This window comes from Nanorana parkeri, unplaced genomic scaffold, assembly GCF_000935625.1.
Source record: "Nanorana parkeri isolate BGI_ZX_2015 unplaced genomic scaffold, ASM93562v1 scaffold396, whole genome shotgun sequence".
NCBI classification, from domain to species: domain Eukaryota; kingdom Metazoa; phylum Chordata; class Amphibia; order Anura; family Dicroglossidae; genus Nanorana; species Nanorana parkeri.
The window spans coordinates 1,102,359-1,127,172 of NW_017306664.1; the positions used below are offsets into that span (position 1 = coordinate 1,102,359).

Below are 24,814 nucleotides of genomic sequence, written 5' to 3' on the forward strand. Positions count from 1 at the left end.
AAAAAAAATCTGTAATTTTTCTTTAATATATAAAAAAATAAAAACCCCAGTGGTGAATAAATACCACCAAAAGAAAGCTCTATGTGTCCCCAAAAAAGGGTATAAAATTCATTTCAGTACAGCGCTGCATGACGGAATAAATGTCAGTCAAAGTACCGCAGCGCTGAATACTGAAAAATGGCCTGGATGGGAAGGGGGTTTAACACCGCGGATGTCAACTGGTTAAAAAACCTTACTATGGATAAAAGAGTAAACATAACTTTTCTTTCTTTGTTCAACTAAAAGTAGAAGCTTTTAGTTGAAAACAATTGTCTCTTCATTAGAAATACTTGAACTGAATCACAATGAGCTTCTCTTGATTGTCCAATGCTTAGCTATGAGCTGCAATTAAAAGGCTGTATTTACCTGTGATGTGCACTGGGCACAGCCAAGAGGAAATGATAATGAACCAATTATATGCAATTATAGGATCTTAAAGTACTACTGTACTCAAATTTTGAACATGTAAAATGCATTTTAATTTTTACAAAGTACTAAGTAAGTATACGTTTAAAAAAGTGCAGAAAAAAAGAAAACCAACATTCCCCGGGAAAATAAGCTGGCCTGAGAAGGTTTTAGGAAGCTTTTTTAAAGTTCCTAAAGGAGAATGATTGCAATTAGCATTTCTAAGCCTCACCATTAATCATTTAAGTGCTGTAATGGGCATTTGGGAAGCTGCACGGATGCAGCAAAAGTTGATCAGTAAGGATAATAAAACCAATGGGATTAGCTGTGCATTATTGTGTTAATAACAAATGCATTTATAAATTATGATCAATTTTATATGAATGATGCTGCACAATTTTAACCCCTCCTCTGTGATAACAAAAGTAACAAAATAGTTTATCAAAAGGAGAACATTTATTTTACACCTAAAATGTAAGGGAGGAAGTAAAAAAGAAGGGAAAGTGGGAACGAAAAAAAGGAGGGAAGAAGAAAGGAAGAAAAGATGGGGGACATTGAAGGAAGGACGTGTGCTAGTTGGGTCAAAATCAAAATCTTTAACCACATTGAAATCTGATTCTTAACTTTGAAAATTTAAGGATGACAGTTTTCTAGTTTCACTGAACAAAACACTTCCTTTAAGGCTATTTGATGAGCAAGTTGGACTTTTTGGACCAATATGGATGATATGCTGCATATGTGGACAAAAGGTACTTTTTTTAACCCCAAGCAAAATGGTCAAGGTCAAGCAAATAAGGATAACCATTGCAGAAAAAATAGAAGTATTCTGGCAATATACTGTATATGGACATTACCTGAACAAGGTGCTAAATTCCAACCAAACACTGAATACATTGACCAATAGCCTAGTAGTGTTAGTGTAGTTTACAAACTAAATAAAACATCTAAACTGTCAATTTGAGATACATATGCACATAGAAGTACAATGATTTTCATATGATAGTTCATGTCCCCAATTTATCTTTACTCCAAATAGTAAAGTTCTAAATAGATTAAGCCAGTCCATTAGAACAATGAAAAAAGTAAACACAATTTAACACTGCTTCAAGAAAAATAAGTACAGACAACAACCTCAAAAAAAATTACTTGACACCAGAAGCCAGCCATGATAAATGTCATTTTGGAAAATCAGGCAGAAGTACAAAAAGTACCCAATAAATCTGCCTGGCAGGTTTTTTTGTTGCTGTTTAGTAATTCTACTAGGTTGGTCAAACCATAATATATTTAAAAAATGTAGAGGTGAAAATGTAGATATAAATCATTTTTTTTTAATATCCTCTAAAATGTATCTTTCAACATGTTCTTTCATTTAATCATTAAGGATTAATGTTGTTTTTCATTTTTATTTTGCTTAACCCTTTCGTAACAGTGAGCTTTCTAAAGCTCAAATGCCCAGACCAAGTTTAGCAGTAACATTATGCCTGTTTGACATCGTAATTAACTTTCTCAAGGGTCATTTTACATTTGGACTTTAAAGGGAACATTGTGGTCACAAGGAGGGGTTTATAGATTATCCTCAAATTAACATTACTTAGTTATCTGTTTCCAGTATGTTTAGGAGGTTTAGTCTAATTGACTGTCTTTAGCTAGCCTATATTATTCATTTTCTTAACCAAAGTGAATTAAAATAAAGTCACAGTCCACATCCCCTTTCTGTAACAATAAACTTTTAAGAAATTTCATAACAGCGTGTGCATTATTATGTGTACAAAAATCAATTCTAACACTTTACACAGAATAAAATTGTACCAGATTATTTTTGTGTGAAATGCTCTGCTAAAGAAGTTATCCAGGAAATTGGAAAGCCCCTTCCCAATACTGACGGTTCAATAATTTACAGCCTTCAGCTCACTGACATCCACAGGAGAGCACAAAGTGATTTTATGTCTCAGCTTCACCTGTGATCATTATTTTTAAAATGGACTGGTTGCATGAAAGCTGCTGCCATGGATACTATAAAGTTGGAAATATACAGTATGCTAAAACTTGACTGTCAAGCAGCAACTGAGCTGGTCCTCAGAGAAGCTTCTTTATCTATGTTTCACAAGCAGGTTTGAACTGACTTGAAGTCAACCCACTCATGCAGTTCTGCATGTGATTGTTTGAGTCCATACATAAGGAGAATAGCATAAAATGCTGACTAAACGGTTCCCATGTACACAAAATCTGTAGAGGCCCATATAAATCAATATGCATCTGTGATACATCTCTTAACAGCCAGCAGATATCTGTAGCACTGGTTACAGATAAGGGCTGGCACTTTGAAAACTAGTGATTTTTGGTCAATTTCCTTTTCTAATTTGTTGAAAAAATAATAATTTATGAATCAGCAGGATTGATTTACTAAAGGCAAATAGGCAGTTCACTTTGCAAGAGAAATGTCCCGTAGCATAGCAAATGTGGTGACAATTAACTTTGCAATGCATACCCAATAAAAAGTTAGGAAACAAAAACAGTATTTCTCTTCCACATGATTGGATGATGGAAGTCAGCAGAGCTTTACCTACTTCACTTAGCTAAGGCATAATTCGCTTGCAAAGTGTAAATTCCCCCTAAGAAAAAAAGAAAAGCCTATGTCCTATAGTTAATCACCACAGTGGCATATTTTTTCTTATTTTTTAAAGATTTTTTGGATTTTTACAAATATCTAAACTTTCAATACAGAATGCATCCATGACATTCAATGTGAAAAGCATGCTAGGCTTTCTTATAGGAAAGTGTTCAACAAAATACAGGTTTCTAGAGTCATTAGAAAATGTTTCCCCAATCTAACCTAATGGGCAACAATTGTTCTGCATGACAATCCCAACTCATAGATATTCCTTAGCTGAGCTTTCTCAAAGGGGGAGTAAATTGCCAATATAGGTCAGCACTGGTGTTGTTGGTACAGTGCCTTCCTTCCATCCTCCAAAGGCAAAAAACATTTAAAGCTAAATTACAGGAAGTTCCTACTTAGAGGAAAAGTTTCACACCCGATTACTGCACATATCTGGAAGAAATAACAAAGCACACCGCCACAACTGAGTAATAAAACATGTCTAAATATTTAGACAATATTTGCTTATCCCAGAGTGCAGCTTTAAGTTTGCACAATGCAAACATCCATATCTGCAGCACAATCTTTGGTGTAAAGCTGTTGGCAGCTCAAAACCTAAAATTGGCCAATCTGGCATACATTTGCTGCCAGAAGGGGTGGATTTTGCCCCTCCCACATGGTTCCTGCACAAAACATGATAAACATCCTTTCAGGGTCTTAGGTTTTAAAAACATGGCATTTGAAGAGTTCCTACTTTCTGTGTTCAATTGAGCAAGTGTGCCATTGGTCAATAGGGCCGTAGATCCAAACGGGATAAATGAAACCATAAACTTTTTTTTTTTTTAATTTGAGGAAGAGTTAAACCTCTGCCGTGTTTAGCTTAATACAGCTTTATCCAGAAAGTGAAAACAAAAAAAATGTGGATGAATTTATATTCAAATAAAGGCTGTAAATAAAAAAACAGCCTGATACAGGCTTTTAGTGTTTTCCTGGATTCCTTCCTTAAGTAAACAAAGTCAAACAATAATATACAATGTCTGCCTTCACATGTTTAATTGATGCAGAGTTATATTTTAATATTTTAACACATAAGAAGAGATAATGATAATAATTGTAATGAAAACAGACTGACTAAATATAAGCACATCAGGCATAGATAATATGTGTATATCACATAACACGCAGAAAAATGTTTAAAATGTTGAATAGGCACTTACTGGAATTACAGTTAATCCTGATACAGTCTAGATAGGGAAGAATAGATGAGAAATGAATATTTATCCTTCAAGGTATTAGCTGCAGACATCCAATAAAATTACAGTCCACCCTTCCGGGGACAGACACATGTACATTTGGCCAGTGTATGAATATATTATCCTATAAAGCTTATTCACAGACAGAAAATTGTCTCAGTATATTCATGTTAATAGTAAGTTAAAATGGCCATTTCAAACAGCGCTACAAGGAGACAAATCTAAGTACATTTTGATTAAGTCAAAGATAAGCGACCTAGATAGGCAGCTACATCTTCCCATATATGCAAGAACATTTAGTAAGAAACTGAATAACAGATGTTCCGTCACAATGGGGTACTGAGCTAGGCCTAAAAAAGATCAGCCATCTTGGACAATTATGTTCTCCCTCAAAGGCTTAAAATATAGAGACAAATGTTAGCTGGAGTATCAAGAAAGTCAGTTGCAGTACTGTACTTATCTTTTAACCAAATTACTAAAAACAAAGTATTTATTGATTTTTTTTATGTAAATGTAGTACAGTAGTTATAGATTTTGAGCTGAATCATTGCAAAGCACAAGCTTGTTAATGAACTTAAATATTTTTCTATATTTTCTATATCTTATACAAATATATTTTTCCTCAAAAGTTAACCACTAACAAATTAAAGTTTCTGATTACATTTAAAAATATATATTTGAAGCATTCACATGTATGACTCTATCAGTGTTTTCAGTTATGTTCTGAATATATTTATATATATTTTTTTAATGGTTTTGAGGAGCACATTTGTTTAAAAAAAAAAAAGATTTAGTTTCCTTGTAGCAGCGTTTGTCACGTGTTGTCAACCGCATCAGAAAAGTGGTGGCAAACAGTCTAGGATCAAAACAATCACACATCTTTCCACAAAAAAAACTGCAGTGATGGATCCTAAGGATTCTGAATGTGAGCCACTAGAGGGAAGCAGAGCAGTATCTGAAATATATTTATTATGGATTTTTCTTTTTGTTGGAATATATATTGTAATTTAAGGTACTCTAATCGCAACAAAGTCCATTTGGATATGGCTGTGTCATGTCCAGGCTTTTTTGTCAATGTATTTAAGGGATTATTTTTCTTTAATCATCCTAGCCTTGTACAATAACAACTGAGGAATAGATATAAAAATAAAATAATAGCAGCAAGAATGAATTAACAACAAAAAGAAATATAAGGTCTAAAATGTATTTTTTAACATGTCTGCCCAATTATTATTTTTATTTTTTAAAAAGCAATTAAATACAGTTTTGTGCTTTAGAACCACACTACAAAATATTGTAAACTATCAGAGCATTTTTCTGTGGAAGAATTAGTGTGGAGTGTGTGTTCGCCAGACTGTTTGCTAAGGGCCGCAGACCTTGGTCTTTGAAGGTTTATTTTCACTTTTGATCGAAGACATAAATAATGCAATCACAAAAATAAAGATTAATAAGTAATAAAAAAACAAAGTGATTTTAGTGTACAAGAGACTGTTCAAAAAGAGAAGATACAAAATAAAACAGATCTTTGTGCCAAAGGTCCCATTCACTATATTCACATAGTAACATGTTCATGCTAATATATTAAACAAACTCTACTTTATTTATACTAAATTGATAACAATTAATTCCAAAAAATATGCTTCTCTTTTTAAACTGCTTAATATCATAAAACTGTATTTTTGCAAGCATAAAAAAATAATAACAGGTTTTAGAGTAAGTCATGAAAAAAAATTAAAAATAAAACTAGAAGCAAGCAAGAAGAAAGATGTAAGTTTGTGAGAACAGATTCATTTTGTTTTGGTGAGTGTTACCTAAGTTAACCGTAAGTTTTACACGTCCAGCATCAAGTTCCAAACGCAAAGTATCCGCAGATTCTCTTGAAGTGGTCGCCATTAAAATGCCATATGCACGCTGAGAGCGGAAACGCAAAGTCACATCTTCTGCCTCCGTATGCATAACAACAGGGAGTTGTATTTTCATAAACATGCTTCCGTCGTAACTCAAAATAGTGGCCTCTGAAATAAATATTTAATAAAGTTTTTGATTATATGTATTCTCAGTTCATTTGATTGAATGTTAGTTATGAACACTACTCGAACATGTTACTTAAGTCAAAGATGGGGTGTCTAATTAGCAAGAGGTGGTGTGAAAGAAACTGAAACCGGGTCATAGCAACTATTGGATGTTAATTTTAATTTTTTAACAAAAAATATCCCCATAGTTATATTAAATACAAAAACCAGGAAGCTAGAGTAAAATATAGCCCCTCCCATACCCTCTCACATGACATTACTTTGTGCCCCTCCTAGCATTGGGTAGGGCAGGAAGAGATCTACAGGAAGAGGGAGGGGCTTTATCTCAGAGCAAAGCCTGGGGCACAATGAAGACTGCTGGCCAAGATATATAGACCTGTTAGCAGGCTGACAAGTGTCCGCCTGCTCGTCCAGTAAAGAGAATTCTGAGATGAGATGGGTGTATGTGCTAATGGGGTGCTTACTGCAGTGTGCTGAGTGTATTGGGATGTCCTTTCTATACTCTGTGCTGTACAATGCCTTCTCCAGACTGAAATGTTTTTTGCTCTGTGCAGTATGTTGCATACTCCACACTGCTCCACCATGGACACTGTACTCTATGTTATGTACTTCTTACCGCTGATCATTACAGTACTTTTATATTATTAGACAGAAGTTATTCATATCACTTGGACTTAAATTCCAACCTGTTCAATAAACAGGCAAACTTCTGCTAGTTTGGTTATGAATCACCTTAGACATCTAATACCATATATTACTATGAAGTATACATGCTATCTTACAAACCATATTACTGAAAGACAAGCCCCAGCTGTTTGAGAATAACATTATCTCCCTTTCTATAAAGCTTCTATAAACTGTTTCTTCTACCTCTGCTACATGTTTGTATCTGCTGATTGCAGCAAACAGAATTTTGAAAATGTACAGAATAGAAAGTAAACCACAATTATAAGAATCGTGTAAAAGCAATGCCTTATGCTGCAATTCATATTCCATTTTTACAAGCATACTTGGTGAGAACTGGCCTATGCTTGCCATTGAATGTTTTGCTTTTATATTTAAGGAAAATCAACATCATTGATACTAGTACATACTGTATATTATACCTGGAGTCACAATTAGGACAATATCAGTGCTTATATGGGAAATAGGGCAGAGTAGAGCTGATTCTGGATCTGAGATCTCATTATTTTTACACTAAAACACTGTGAAGTGTTGTATGTTAAAACTGTGAAAGCCATGATTTGGATGGCAGCACCCTTTTTCCATACAGGAGAAATAAACCAATTTTTGTGGAATTGAGATAGAAATGATAGTGTATTCCCTATGTAAGACCTTCAGTGTTGTACTCCACCTAAAACTATAGGCAAGTTTGGAATAAATGGCTCCAATAAGTTATGTCTTTACTTGCAGCCAGCAGATCTGGATGGACTGTTTCCGGCATAGGAATGAGGGCATTATTTCCATGACTCTGCCTACTGTCCTTTAAATGATGTATAAGCCCCATTATTTTGAATGCATTAAGAAACAATGATATGTGATGTGAATGCTTTCTAGTTGAAGCTAGTGTGGGTAGGGTAAGAACTTCTGTCAGGTTTATATTGTTGTTTTTGTCTCTATTGAGAAGATGGACCCTCACTTGTTCTGGTGACATTTCCCCCAAAGAAAGAAGAAATTCTACCTTTAACAGTTGTCATTAAAACAGGTTTCCATTCCTAGTGATCAGGAATAAAAAGTGAGTGAATATCCCAAATGGCACAATAATCATGCCATGAAATCGTGGCAGATGTTCTAACCCTGTATGATCTAAAAAAAAAAGGATGTTCTAACTAGCTCTATTAAAAAAATATATATATAGCCAAACTTTTTTTCTGTAGGAAATAAGAATAGAGAAGAATTAGAACCCCTGTCTGTGTCCCTGGTGAATACCAAAACAGAAAGTGATTGGAAATCCAATTTGAGAGTTTGAATTAAAACAAGAATTGAGGGGAAATCTCCCTGTGTGGTCACCTGGTGCATTGACAGCTGTCTAAGAAGGAAATTGCAACCAATTTCCCCAAAAAGGTACACACCGTTATAAATAAACTGATTTTGGGGTTTTAACTTTTTCTGCTGTGTCCAACACATAAACATTTTTTTGACTATGCATTCAAGTTAAGGCAAAAGTCCATTGTAAAATACTTTATTGATAATTATAATTTCTTGGAATTTCAAAGGAACTTCAGATTAGATGTTGGTGTTTAAAGTTGTACAAATTGGAGATTTTAAAATACTGCCTTCTGATATTGTATATCATACATACAGAAAGATAAGATCCTACAATGAAATATGTACTGCTAATAACATGGCTGACAGGATGGGCAACCCAAAACATTAAATACACAAATAATACTTTAAAAGCTTTTACAAACATTATATTAGGAAACACAGCAAACAATGCACACTGAAACAACTGCCGTTAAAAACACAGACACAAAATGGATTACAAATGGAAAAGCCTAATGGACTATTAGATAAGGACGGATTATGCAAGAGTGAAATAAATAATTTAGCTTTTTTCTTTTCAAATGAAAAGCAAGTGTGTTTGTGGTTGTTTCATTTGTGTTTGCACACACAGCACTGCAAATTGTGACCCAAGGTAAACATTTTATGATTATTATTAAAAAAAAAAACATTTATATCTACTGTATAGAGTGTATACCTGTGAGAATCTTAATCTAAAGATAGGCTCACGCTGTGCTCAACAATGGAAGTGAGAGTGTGAGCCAAATTATATTGATGTGACATCTGTCATTCCATCTGCCACATTCCATTAAAAAAACTAAACCAACCCTGAGATTAGACTGATGTTTTTTGTTTTATGTATAATCAGGGAAAGATCATAATGCCAAAATAAATCATGCTTACTTTATGGCAGCAGGATAAAAAACAAAATAAAAATGCATGTTGTTGCCTTCATAAATGGTAGGTTTTAACGCTCTTATAAAGACAGATTTAGTGAGTAATAAAAGGAATGTGAAGCAAATACAATGCAAAAGCCCTCTTGTAAAAGTTACAATGTATTAAAGGGAAACTGTAGTTTGTTTGGGTATTTTTTTACATTGTAAACTATATGCAAATGTACTCAGTTTTATGTAAATAATCTTGGCAAGGACTGTTATCAGTATAACATGGTGCAGCTATCTTTGATAATTATACACTGAAGCTGAACTCCGAGCTAACAGTTAAATACGCAGATGAAATACATACAGTATAAGGGAGCTGTTTTACATGCCAAAGGATTTCTCTTCTTCAGTCCAGAAATGTATACAGAACCCCCATATGACACAGGCAGGTGGATGGTACACATACAGTTAAGAAATACAATACCTCTCTCCTCCCTCAGCCTGCTGATTGCAGAGTGAAAGAACAGCAGCAGACTAATGAGGTCATCATTCTGCTTACTCTGCTTTCTTCTCCTATCAACATGTTAATTTTCAACACATTTACATAAAGTACACCTAAATGCTCTCAATCTTGACACTCCCTCCCACAGTGTAAGTGCTACTGTAAAGGGGATTGCAAGAAGTTGATCCCAACTCAAATTCATACAGTACACCAGTTGCATTTATTGATATACATTTAATTCCTTATTAATGACTACCTAATTTCATTACTCTTTTATATCTGCCTTGAATTTCAACTTTTAGCTCTGCTTTTTAATTAGTAGTGTTACATAGTGGCTTTGCAGCTCCCTTCTCAACATGCATTTTATTGGTGTTGATTTACTAAAGGAGTAGAGAGTGCTTGCTTAGCTTAGTGAATAAAGTGAATCTGTTCTAACTTTAATCATTCAATAATGTCAGGGTAAAATTGATTTTTTCAAAATGATTATCAAATATTTAATTGAAGACAGGTTTACATTAGTTACTAAGATTAGGGAAGACTCTGGCTCATTTAGTAAATAAACTCCTATGGGTCAGTCCAGTTGTTTTCAGGGATCATATTTACATTCCTTGAGAGTTATAAGGAGCAAGTAGGTTTGCATTACCTTCATAAAAAATGTTTACAACTATTTAAAGATAACCTGTCACAATAGAAATGCAAACTGCCCTGTTCCAGCTACAATGCTTTCCCCTGCCATCCATTCTTAGGGAATTACAGCCTCAAGTATATGAATGTTGGATGTCTAGACACGTTACTATCTCCATGCTTGTTTCAGGTCAATGATTCATAAAGTATGTATAAAGAAATTAAAGTGATATTAAAGTCAAAAGGTTTTTAAGCTATTTCAAATGCTGGTGAAATCACTTACAATGGATACTGTTCCTTCGTGTTTAAAATTTTAATCTTTCTGCAAAATAAGTTAGTCCCCTGAGCACTGGTCCTGATATCCTGTTTTAGGGTGGCTGCTTTCCCTTGCAGGGTCCTATGGAGCAACCTGTGTGTGCTAGTAAGCTGTGTGCGTTTCCACAAGGCCCACCAAAGCAGGTCAGTCCCCTTCTCACTACTTCCCCATTCTCTCTTCTCCCTGCTCCATGCTAGTAGACAGATGGCTGCTGGAGATTGCTCTGTCCCTTGTGATCTTGTACTGGACAGAAAGTGGAACTAAGAGGGTTGGAACCATTTTTTCAGAAACATAATGACTGTAAGTGTTTGGATAAAAATGCAAAAATGTACATAAAGAAATACTGTGCTGGGCAATGTATATTTGTTTGATCTAGATTCATTATTGAAAAAAGGTTTGAGCATTTAACCCTTTCGCTGCCACCAACATAAGGCTTACGGTGGAATGCAACCACTTGCAGCTGGCCAGCTTAGTAATTACATTGGTGGCTTTCTTCCTTCTGTTTTAAGCTCATGGTCCATGAACTTGTATCAGAATGGTCCCCTGTAAAATAATAGCTGTCATAAGCGGTTGACAAGCCACTGATGACAGCTATTAACAAAAAATCTGGACGGTCCCCCTGCCGGCTCCACATCACCCACCTTCTCCTGCTTTACCAGAGCCACTCCATGCTGGGATCTGCTTCTCCTCTCCCTCTGCCTGAATGGGCTAAATCAGCAAATATACATTGAGAAAAAGGCCGAGTGGAGGATCGGTAAATATCTGTCATATTTACCAATCCTCTCTGTGCAGAGCAAGCACTGGAGGGATCAGCTGATCACTTCAATGTTTGTAAACAACTGGGGACATATAGTACTACGTGTCTCCAGTTATGAATGAACAGGAAGTGCTTTACATCACTTATTGTTCATTCATGAGTTTCTGAAAGGGTAGTAGCACTCACTATAGAGGCTTCTACCCATTTATAACCCATTCATTAAATATTTTACTATCACCAGTTTGTGAATGAATGGGAAGCCTCTGTACTGAATGGAGGCTGCAGAATAAACATAATAAAACATAACCCCCCTCCCACCCCACACCCACAGATAACATATACATGCAACAGTGTGCACCATATTGCTGTGTATACCATGTACATGCACTGCGTTGTTAGAATGCATTACAGTGCTTGTTTTTTTTTTCTTTTTAAAATAACATTAATTTAACTGTGGCAGCACACGGCAAAGCATTGTGACACATTGCCGTGCGTTGTGATACAACGTGTTGATTAAATGTACATCTGTATCATTTTATCACAATATACACCAACACAGTGCACAAACAAATTTTAACATAAGTTGCTTATTTACAGGTTTACATTTTTTTAACCTTTTAGCAAAAAGGCGCAATTTAAAATGTAAAAATATTTGTCATTTACTAACTCAATACAGTTTTATCTTTTAGATTTTAGTGTGCGCTGATACTGATTTTAGTGTGCTTTAATCAATTTAATTGTGTATTTTTATCTGTTTAATATTGATTTGACCAACATTTGCGCAATTATCGCAGGATCTACAAAATTAGTACCACCATCTTTTTATTCTATGGGGCCTCTGCTTTCAGAAAGTAATAGGTTTGGGGGGCTTTTACAAACGCTAGCAACGCAGCAATACAATATCAAAACAATGGGGAAAATTGCAAAAATGGTGTGGACAACTGAGGTTTAAAGTGTTACAGAGAGCTCTGCAGCGGAAGGGTTAATGCTATTTTAAGATAACAGCTATGGGCCCTCACCTACAAAAACAAGTCTGCAGCTATAGTTCCCATAAGGAGATAAGAAATAATAAAGGCCAATTTTATTCAGAATTGATTCCATTTTGGCATGGTTTCCATTATTCCTCTTAAAGTCTAACTCTGGGCACAAGAAGTTTACAAGTGTTAAAACAGTTGAAGACTCCTTTGCATCAAGAGCTACCTGCCGTGAAAAAAGTACTTGCTGTACTTCTGGCCACTATAATATAAGCTCTGCAGGTCTCAGCACTGAGATTGTGTCTCTCTCTCTCCCTCTCCTCCTGGCTATTCACAAAGCAATGCCTGGGGCTCTTTTTTTAACATAAAACCCCTTAGGAAGCAGAGCACACAACACGCCTTTATACCACTAAAGCAATAAAGATTGTATTTCTATGTGAGATTTGTTTCAACAAGGTTCTATAGCTTATGATGTATTTCATACATAGTTTTGTCATTTGTATATTTTATTAATTTTCTGTTATGTTGACCCTCTGACTTTAAACTTACTTCACATCCGGAAAGTTATAAACTATTATCCAAATGCTTGACCCAGGTCAGTGACTCAAAGTAGTAAAGTAAAAGAGTATGAAAGCCAAGTAAGTAGCATTTTTAGAACGAGAGATTAAGAATGGGAGCCTCCACGTTTCTGACACAACAGCCCTCACGGGCAGGGCCCTCCTTACCATCTTGTCTTCAATTGTATTGTGACTGTAATGTCTTCCTTATATTGTAAAGCGCTGTGCAAACTATTGGCGCTATATAAATCCTGTATAATAATAACAACAGGTTTTCCTTAAAGTGTATGTGTAGCCAAAACCTTTATTTTTCCTTGTTTTGGATTAAGTGGGTAAGGGTTAAAACCTGTGAGGCTTTTACTGCTATCAGTGCTTCCCTTGTTCTGACCTGCTGACAACAGTTACAAGACAGGAAGTGAGGGTAGCTCTCCAACAGCTACACACACAGAAATAAAGACACAATTCTTTAGTAGAGTAGAGGAATAATAGAATAACTGTCAGATTTTTATTTCGGTCTATGTCACTGTTGTTTATTTATTATTTTTTTTCATTTCCTGTCTAATGATATCATCAAAGGTACAGGAACTTAGGGGAAACTCTCTGAAGCAGCAGTTAGAACCCAACAGAAGTTGACAGCTGGCTCTGCCTGACAGCTGGCCCTGCACCCACCCCCTCCCCCGTCCGTTCCGCCAGTCAGCGCTGGCGGATCAGAGTGAGGAGGGGGAATCCAGCCCCTCCCCTGTCAAGGCAGAGAACTGTGACAGGATCAAGAGGTGAGCGAACGCCGGTATGTGTTCGCTCACCTCCCGATCTACTGAGCCGACAGTGACAGTTTCATTGTCACAGGTCGGCTAGAACTATGAGGTGAGTGAAAAGCACTCACCTCATAGTTCTCCTTTACCAGAATGGAAGCAAGTTAAAAAGCATACCAGGAATATTGAATATTCCTGGTATTCCTGGAATATATATGAATATTATATATAGTAAAATGATTCTGATTCTAATATGTTTTTGGCATCTGGCAACAACCTTCTGACTTTAATAGAATTGCTCTGTCCTCTGAAAAAAAATATCCTGCTTCTAATAACATGGATCTTGCCTCTAGCAATGCTTCTGACTGTGCTAACCTCAACTGGACTATTCAAAAGGGGTCATGAGGAATTCTAAATTGTAGAGTGAAGAAAAACTGTTCATTTGTAACCACAGATATAGCAGCCCACACTACTGCTATTGTGCCCATTAGATTTGCAGAGGTATAGAGACTCACCATTATTTGACAAAAATGCTGAATAAAATGTATAAACAGTTACAAATTAAAACAAATCATATGCTGCACTTTTGATTCAGGAGGCACCATGATAGCTGTTCTATAGGGTTCCATCATATAGTTAAATTCCTACCAAAGTGCCAGCTCAACTCCACAAGACAGAATGCCTTGTGTGTTTTCACCTCATTTCAGTTAACGCTATTCACCCCTTCTCTTACACTATGTGTTATACCCAATTAAGTAGTGATGGCCCTGCTGACAGGTCTATTTAAGGGTAATTACATTCTACACACTATGCATTATACTTTTGTTTTAAATACTGCTAAAATATCCCATGATATTGCTCTGTTTCTTTACTAATGCATACAAATGGTACAGATGGTTAACACGCTATTGCTAACTGTGAAGCATCATTGACCTTCCAACTTCATTTCTCTGACCTTTGGAAAGTTGCATAACAGCCTGGTGTGCTCTACGGGCTGGGGACAGATTGTGCTTGGATGGTATATCCTCTGAGTTCTATATATTGCAGCTCAAGATGCAAATAAAGGTTTAGAATGTTTAAACTGTTATGGTATAGCTGACAATAATTCCTGATTGTAGTGCTATATGGCTCCATGGAGACAGAAACCCTTACATAAAATGAGCAACCAATACCATTTGCAGCTATAAATCTTAGCGTTCCCATGTACAAACAAAATGTGACATTCATGGCAAAACATTTACATTTTCTCTGAACACCACATCATCCCACTGTTTAATATTATCAGCTATTTTCATAAAGGTACCCATATAGGAGATTTTGATAGTGTATAATATTAAAGGCTTAGTTTACCTTTTTGACCATGTTTCATGTTACACCCATATATATTTGGGTTAGGAATGCACCAATACAAATTACCATACTTGGTACAAGTACAGATACTTTTCGAGGTCCAAGACTAGACTAGAGAAAAATTCAAAAGTTAGGAGGCAGCTGTCATTTGTAAGGAAGACACAAAGCTCCTGGGATTCGTACATCTCTGTTTTAATGTATGATTTTGTTTTTTAGTTTAGGAAAAGGGCAGCATTGTTGCAACACCATCACAGGAAGCTGCATGAGGTAGACTTTATTGGCAGGTTCAACAGGTATTTGTGAAACTTTGCAACTTTTATTTTTTTAATCAAAGGTAGTGATGGGAAAAGGTCTTTTTTTAATGCGACTTTGAGGGGAACATTCATTTTAACATAAAAAAGAATTTTTTAAAGGCAGTTTTGGCATCTGATTTTTTAACCAGCAGTAATAGGCAACAAGAGATAGTATAACATGTTTTTGGGACAGATGAAAACATTTATTCATAAGCATCAGCTGCAGGGATTTGTAATCACTGCTGATCCAGGACTTGTTCAGTTTCTTAAAAAGGAGCCAGACAACTGTCAGGGGACAGGCAAATTTGTTTCTTTGTCACAAAACCACCCAGTGCACCAAATGTCCACTTTGACAGCACACTGGCCACAGGACATTCCAACAGCTCAATTGCGTACTGGGCAAGCTCCAACCAATGTTCCAGCCAGGACACCTAAATACCCATGGGGTCCTCTGATCGAAGGTAATCTGCACCCACCCTGGACCCCAGGTATTCTGTGATCATATGATTTAGGTGCTGCCTGTGACTGAAGCCAGGCTTGGCTGACGGATTGTAAAGAATTAATTTAAAGCATCGCTGAGGAAGTCACCACCACCGCTGGTCCTCCTTTTATCCACTGTAGGATCCATGGCACATTGGCCATGAAAGCAATCCTTTCACTCTTTGGAAAGGTGGCAAATACATTTCCCACAGCATCACTTCCAGGTTGCACATTTTTTGCTCCCCCTAGATTGCAGCATGAGATTTGCAATTTTCCCCTTGTATTTGGGATTAGAAATGGTGGCCAACCCGTAATGGTCCCTCTTCTTCATGGCCCAAATTTCAGGGTCCTTGCACATACCCTACAGTATGATTATACACTAAGTCCATTAGCTACAAGTTTCTTGTGGCAGCGGCTCCCGGGTCCTTGTGTTGATGAGGACAACAGTGTTACATGGGTGGTGGGTACACATTAATATGGAAGCCTAACACACTCAATTCACACTTACATATCACAATACAAAACAATAAAAATGGAGGGGGTTGGTGGGTAAAAACTATGTAGCCCACCACACTGGAATTCACTGTATCAATATAGCATAGTGCAGCACTTTAAACTTTATACAGCACTTTAGTACTTTACTTTAGTACAGCACAGATTAGCAGCACTGTAAAACAGCAATCTCTTCCTCCAAATGACTCTGTCCCTATCAACTGCAAACTCCCTACAGATACTGCCAGAAGGCTGCTAGGAACATTGATGTTCATAGGGAGGGGCTGGCACATAAGAAAACCCCCATTATTGGCCCTTCTAAGCCATCTGACCATACTTGAAAGGCTAGGAAGTGCATGCATGCCTGAACTGCAAACAATTTTAGTTCAGGTTAAATTCATGGTCAACCTGAACCCAAAGCTCATCCCTAGGGGAAAGAATAATAATAAAAATATGTTCTACTTTAAAGGCAAAATAAAAAATGGGTGGTGTTGGTTAAGATGGACATAGTTACATAGTTAAATAGTATTTGAGGGTGAATAAAGACATAAGTCCATCCAGTACAACCTATTGTGTGTATGCATTTATGTTTGAGCAGGTGTGTGCGTGTGTATTAGTCCATGTGTGATTTTGCTCTTAGGCGTACCTCTACCCCTGTATATTACGGTCTCCGAGGAACTCGTCCAGGAGTTTATTGAATGATTCCACACTCTTAGCTGAGATCACTTCCTGTGGCAGCGAGTTCCAGACCCTAACCGCTCTGACTGTGAAGAACCCCTTGCACCAATTTTTTTCCACCAATTTTTGGTTGTGCCCTCTGGTCTTTGTTACAGAGCTAAACAGTCATAAACAGCCATAAACAGTTTGTTAATAATGTTGCTGTCACCCCTTAATAGTTTATACAAGAAGATCATGTCCCCCCTTAATCTCCTAACCTCCAAACAGAACATATTTAATTTTAACAACCTTGTTTCATAGTTCAGCTCCTCGAACCCCTTAATAAGTTTGGTTGCCCTTCTCGGGGCTTTTTCCAGCTCAAGGACAGATAGAGCTAAATAATGCTGGCCATACACCTATAGATTATCTGCAGATTTTCTATGGTCAGGTGGAAAAACTGCAACAGATTCCTCCATCTACGCTAAAGTGTGGATGAAGGAATCTCCCACTGGGCCAAGCTTCAGTATCTTGCTAGTCGGCCCCGCTGGCTCTCACAATACCTGAACAATCTGATTGGATGCAGGCATTGTTCAGGTATTTTGAGAGCCAGCAGGGCTAATTAGAAAGATACTGAAGCTTGGCCCAGTGGGAGATTCCTTAATCCACACAGTTGAGTGTAGATGGAGGAATCTGTTGCACTTTTCCCATTTGACTATAGAAAATCTGCAGATAATCTATAGGTGTATGGCCAACTTTAGCATAACCTTAATGGAGTTTAGAGAAGCAGCTTCTGACTGATAGACCTGGCTTTGCTCTCCCTCTTTTCTGTGCAATTGAGTTCCAGGTAACAATTATTTTGCACTAAGCTCATTTGAATATCGGCCTTATGGAATTGTCTCAGCATGTTTAGTACCATTGTCATATGCAGTCTGTGTTTAATGTCTATAATGGTTGCCAAATAGATGCTGCTATGCAACTATAAATAGCTTTTGTTTTGCTCTCCTACTTGTTTACCTGTATGTATTTATTGATTCATTTTACTAATGCAAATATATTTGCAATGTTTATTTTCTGTGTTTTTGGTGAGCTTACTCTATTTACTTAGCACCACAACCTCTTGTATTCTCTTGTACAACAGCACTCAGACTAGAAGGTGGAGGGGCAAAACCTATGGCCAATGAGGTGTCCTACATTTACATGTGATGACAAGGAAATTGCGGACAGGTGGAGAGAGGCAACAGATGACCTTATCAGTGTCTTGCTGCCCCTTTAATGTCCAATCACAGGCTGGGAGTGGGAGGTGATGTAGCTTTCTTTCTTAACTGCAGCAGAGAAAATTCAGGAAACCAGGCTGACTTTTGCAGTATTGTGCAGTGGTTTAACTATCATGGATGGATTGCCAGAAATACAAATCCTTTGGAAAGTATAGGTATTTCAGCTATGTATAAAACTGTTTACCTTGAGTTCAGCTTCAAACACCATACTTTAAACCACTTAGATCTCCACAACACTGTATTATCCCCCATAAGTTTTTAATGATTGAAATGAATGCAGTTTACTTTTTGACCTTTGTGCAACTGTAGGTATAATTATTATTTGGCTGTATTTTGTATTTTATAAGAGCTCCTAGTTATAAAATGTGCAAACTGTTGGCGCTATATAAATCCTGTATAATAATAATACTGTAATAATAATAATAATAATAATAATAATAATAATTATGTCCTAATGTTTTGCTTAATCTGAACAATGTAATTGCTCTTCTATGTGGCAAGTATTTAAGGTAAATTTAAAGTCAGATATTTTAAGTGAATAAGAAATTAGCTTCTTCCAAGAGCTTATATGAACTGTGTTTTAGAAAAATGCTGCCATAGTGTGTTAGGCTAGGTGTCTGGGATCTGCACAAGTATATATGAGCAGTCTGAGTTTGATTGATGTATTCCTCCATTGTGTACCAGAACCACTGCAGAGTTTCTGCGTGGCCCAGTCTTATGTCACTTTCTTTACAGCAGGAACTAGAAGACAGAGGCTCATCATGTCTTAAATTTTAATTGCATCTTCCACAGCCAGAAGTAACGGGAATTCCATAAAATCTAGTTATTCTGGTATTCTAAGGCAACACAGCTTAAGGAAGTAATACTGGTTTCTTTTATGCAATTCACTAAGATTTGGAAAGAAAAAACTAAACACGTTTTCATATTAACAATGTAACATATCATGTAATTGGTACCGCTGGAAAAGTAAGGACCAAACATTGAGTGCTACCTTACAATGGGACCTGAGACCTCATTCTGCCCATGGTGAAAATTACAGTGTTTAACAGTGTTAGGGGAAGCACCATCAATTTTCTATTTTAGCCCAATTCTGTTCTCTTAAATGCCCAGTAAAAGTAAATTACAAAGTAGGTCTTACTTCATAAAAATTATAACAACATTCATATTCATTATTCTTATTCATACATTGTAATGTAAAAGTTCCCTTTGGATAATGTTGGAAGGTTTAGAACCTCTTAATAGTGGGGTTTTTAACCGTTGTACATTTATAGACCCCCAAAGCATTTCCCAATATGTCCTCAAGCCCTCTTCACCAGACAGTTGAACTCATCATCATCACCATTCCTATTAGGTATGAGTATGAATTCAAAGGATATCAATCATTTGGTTTTTACCTAACATATTTTTTTTTTGGGGGATAGTTTGACTGACAAGTACTCGGTCATACAATAGTGTGCCCAAATTTTTTTTTTTAAACAATCAGATTTTATTAGGTTTTTTCAAGTGCAAGAAATACAAACAGTAGAAAAGCAGAGGACAACACGGACAGTCACATTCCTCAAGGAGAAATTAAGTACAGGACCCATGGGTGGGTTCCAGAGGCAGTAGTCGACAGTGGCGCCTATAAATTAAGCCTCAAACCAGTAGCGTAAGAGTCGGGAAAAAGGACCGTGTTGTATCCCCTGGCAGTAGGCAGCACTCAGACAAACATAAATTGGGGGGGAAACACACAAGAACTACACAAACCAAAAGAACCGGCAAGAAAAAAAAGAAAAAAGGTACAAGTAGGAAGTAGAAAAAAAAAGAGAAGAGGCTCCTCGGACCCCACAGCATATATAATCCAAGTTGCATGGCCAATAGTCACATTAGAGACAGTTCGCCGGACCATATTTTCATAACCAAATATCTAGCGACTTACAATGCAAGAAATGCAGTGGAGTCCATATACAAAATCCAAGGGGCCCATAGGGTTGCACATTGGGGTTGACGGTCACACAAAGAAGCAGTCAGCTCTTCATAGCGCATGATCAAGCACAATTCAGCAATCCACTCCCGCACGGTCGGGGGGACCACAGTGTTCCAATGGCGAGGGATAATCGTCCTGGCACCGGCCACAAAAAAGCGAAGCAGGTCTTTCTTAACCGAGGCCAGAGAGCCAGGCAAGACAGATAGAAGGGCTACTTTAGGGGATGGAGCCAGGGAAGTTCCCATGACTTGGTTATATATGTCAAAGACACGACACCAAAAAGGCAATAATACCGGGCAGCTCCACAAGATATGAAGGTGCGTGCCTTCTGCAGTCTAACAACGCCAGCAATGTGCTGGCCTATCGGGGAAGATCCTGTGTAAGAGGGCCGGGCATCGGTACCAGCGAGTTAGAATTTTGTATCCCTTTTCCTGAGCCAAACATGCAATGGAAAGCTTGTGAGTTAGTAGGAACGATGTGCGGACTTCCTCATCAGTAAAAGCAGAGCCCAGGTCGCTCTCCCACCTGGATATAAACAGGGGGCAGTCCAGGGATTTTGCCGCAATCAACTGGCGGAATAGCAGGGAAATGGTATGAGAAGGTGTTTCATCGAGGCCACAAAGTGACTCCAACCAAGAGAGCGGGCATTGTAAGGCAGCCCGGCCCCCCATTTCCCTATAGAACGCATGAAGTTGAAAATATAGTACATTGACAATGTTACTTTCATGTCATCTAACACATCAATTTCTCCACTTTAATTTAATGATCAATAATGCAGAGAATATTGTTTAATTTTTTAAGAGAATATTTCATTTTTGTATTATTCAGGGATCCAGACTTATAGCTCTATCACTTGGTTCCCATAACCCCAAGTGGTATAGATAGTGGTATGAATACCCAAACTTAAGAATCTCTGCACTAGGGATTTTATTGCATGATTTCAGAAGATGTACCTAACTTCCTGTCCCAGTGATGGTGGGCACCCACAACAGGAACTCTTTATAATTTCTTGTACAGAGACATTAATTCATGTTCATTAAAGTGGGGAAGGCTATGAACCTCTCTCACTGTCTCTGCCTTTCATGACATACCCCTTAACTTCCAGTCTCAGCAACAGTGATGTCTTAACTGGAAGTGAGGAGAAATATCCCCGCTGGAGACCCCATAAAAAAACAAAAACAATAAAACCTTGTAGAAGTAGTACCGAAAAACAATAACAAGCACACAACCCTGTGACTAAAAATTCTGCCAAGTAATACTGAATATGTAGATACTAAATACTTAGAATCGAACTATATTAGGATGATGTAACAGATGTCAATTCATTTTAGGAGTCATATGAGTTGATTTACTAAAGACAAAGAGGCTGTTCACTTTGCAATGGAATTTTCACTTTGCAAGTTTCCCTTAGATTAATGAATGAGGTGAAAATTCACTTTGCAAAGAATACCCAATCAAAGGCAAGGGAAATTAAAAATTGAATATTTTTGTTTGCACCTGATTGGATGATGGAAGTCAGTAGAACTTTACTTCATTCACTAAGCGAAAGGGGAAACTTCCCCGGCAGAGGACAAATTCCCTTGCAAAGTGAAAAAACAATTTTCCTTTGTAAATCAACCCCATAGACTCTCCTTTGCGGCAAACAAATAGTCACGAGTAAACCAAGGTTGGTTCACTAAAGTCTATGGGTGCTAAATCTTGCATTTTTTTCTGGCCTTTTTTCTGGCCTTAAAAATGGCATGAGTAGGTTGGTTGAGCACTATTAACCTGTTGCCGTCCGCCCATTGCAAAAAAACGGACGGACGGCGGACTCGCATCACCTGGTTGCCGTCTCCAGACGGCATTATTTTTCTGCTCGCGCGCGCCCCCTAGCGCGCGCACGGGCAGAAAAAGCCCGTTCAATGCATAGAGCCATTACCGGCTGTTTCACATACACGCGATTGGCGGCTCTATAGCCTACCGATCGCATGTATATGCTGACTGCGTGACCCCCCTCGAGTGCCGCCGATGCCGCCCCCCCTCCTGACCCCTCACCTTCAATCCCGGGATCCGCTGCCCCATCTGCGGCCCGGGATTGGCTCAGGAGGGCGTCAGGAGGAAGATGGGAGGGAGGTCAGCATCTTCCTCCTTGCTGACCTCCCTCCGTGCTATGAATGCAGAAGTGATGTGTATTACATCACTTCCGCATTCACCTGTCAGTCATCTAACTGCTATAGCCAGAGAGAAGAAGCTGATGAAGCAGATATGTGCTTCATCAGCCTCTTTTGGGGTCCCCAGGTGACATTAGGGGTCTTAGAGATCCCTAATGTCTCCATCTGCGCTACACATGTTACATATTGTTGCGAACGTCGGAGTGAGAGCAACCATTTTAGGGCCATCAATCACTGATAACACTAAACTGATGAGCGGTAAAATCTTTTAAAGCGTCGCCAATTTTGGGTATTGTAGTTTTTTGAGGTTTCGCGCACGCGTGCAATTTTAAGGCTTGACATGTTTGGTGTCTTTTTACCTGACGTGAACCCGTCTTTTATATTTTACCAAAAAATTGGGTAATAATAAATGTTTTATCATTTAATATAGGGGAAACAGTTTGTTTTTTTTCAAAAAATTTGGCACTTTTCCCTTAATATAGTAAAAAATAAAACCCCCAGTGGTGATTAAATACCACCAAAAGAAAGCTCTATCTGTGCCCAAAAAATGGTATAAAATGTATTTCAGTTGCATGACGTAAACAGCGTCAATCAAAGTACTGCATCGCTGAACACTAAAAAATGGCCTGGATGGGAAGAGGGTTGAAGTGGTTAAGAGGAACATGTGCCAATGCAAATTTGTTTTTTGTTTTTTTGTAAATACCATTCAGTGGGGATTGGGCCTTTTATTGTGGTCTAAAATAGAACATTAAAAATACACAAATCCTTTAAACAACATGCTTGGGGGATACCTAAAGCTACAAAACGTTGTGCACTCCTGCAAGTGACATACAAAACAATCACTATGAAATGACAATTTCTGATCGGGTTCTTCACTGGATAAAGGTCTAGTATGGATTTAGCGAGGGGTCCTACACTTTCTTTTTCCTCTAAAACGGACAGCACATATTGTTTTTAAATGTTCCTTTAAGGGGGAAAAAAACTGCACCCCCCATATATTCCATTTTAGCCCCTTATCCAGACACGCAAGCTGGCAGGTAAGGAAGGGGGGAGGGGCAGCAAGCATGCATTTCCCTCCTCCATACCAGGCCACATGTCCTCAACATTGGGAGGGCACCTTGTGGAGGGAGTGGGTACTGCATGAACATGGGGACGAGAGCCTTATCCTCACATCCCTGGTTGTGTGGATGCAGGGTTTGGGTTATCGGAATATGGAAACCCCTTTTAGAATATGGGCCTGACCATTGTTAAGTAAGATGTACACAGTACTGCTTGTTACCCTGTCACAAAAAATTTACATAGTACATAAAGCCACAGACAAAGAAAGTCCTTTTTTTTAAAAAATAGGAGAAAAAGAAACAATGTCGAACATGTAAGTCAAACATTAATCACATCATCTGCAACAAACTACTCCGACAGCTACTCCTGCTGCAAATTACAGCCAGCGTCTGAAAGCAAACAGGCCTAGGGATGCTGGGTGATGCCACTGACCAAATAGAGCCATGAGAACAAGGGGTTAATGACAAAATATGGTCATGATCAACATGGGGACATGGTGCCTTGCATAGGGGGGGTATTTGCCCCCCCTCGCAAGGTACCCAAAATGTTCAGCCTGGCCCTGTTTAGTATGTGGCCTGGTATGGTTCAGGAGATTGGGGGTCCCCCATTCCTGGACAGACAGGCTGCAAACTAGCGGGTAAGTCCACATGATAACTGACAACTGTCTAAGATGGAATTTTCCTCACACTGTAAAGGTATCCTCTCACTTCTTGTTGAGTCTACAGTAAAGGAAGTGAAAGAAAATCTCCCTAGTAAGAAAAAATGGCAAAAACAACCTGCAGAAGTTTAACCCTACCCTATTCTATCCAAATTGAAAAAACAAATTGTGCTTTAGATATAATGTAGACACTCCATATTTACAGATAGAAGCATCTTTGTAGGCTACATACTTTTTACTTTTTACTGTTGACTTTCTCAAGGGGGTGTGACACCCATCGTTTTGTATGCATCAAAGTTTCAGGTGGTACAATTGTTGTACACCTCTTACTCAAGGGGGCAGGGTGGTGACCCAATTATTACATCTGTACTTATCAAACAATGTCTTATATCCTTCTATGAGCACCTACCGTATTTGCCAGTGCATAAGGTGACTGGGTGTATAAGACGATTCCCTCATTTTCCAGTTAAAACATAGGTTTTGGGCTATATTCGTCGTATAAGTCTACCCCCCTTCCGAGGCTTCATATTTATTTATTCTTGCTAGAGCCAAGGTGGGGTCTTGTCTACCAGCCATTTTGTTTAAATACACCCACTAATCTGTCAGCCAGCTGGATGTGCAGTAATACTGTATGTACGGTAGCTTTGGCTACATACAGTATACCCCTTCCGAGGCTTCATATTTCTTTCTTCTTGCTAGAGCCAAGGTGGGGTCTTGTCTACCAGCCATTTTGTTTAAATAC

The 24,814-nt window shown here is 37.9% G+C and overlaps 1 protein-coding gene across 1 annotated transcript in view; it reads right to left on the reverse strand.

Annotated features, from left to right (window-relative positions):
* The window catches only part of LOC108789430 (neurexin-1), a 706,321-nt gene that overhangs the window by 549,231 nt on the left and 132,276 nt on the right, over positions 1 to 24,814 (reverse strand). Inside the window, exons 6-7 of the mRNA XM_018559452.1 lie at positions 6,105 to 6,308; positions 4,258 to 4,284 (exon numbers count right to left, since the gene is read on the reverse strand). Coding sequence (XP_018414954.1) covers positions 4,258 to 4,284; positions 6,105 to 6,308 — 231 coding nt within the window. The remainder of the gene's footprint in view (positions 1 to 4,257; positions 4,285 to 6,104; positions 6,309 to 24,814) is intronic.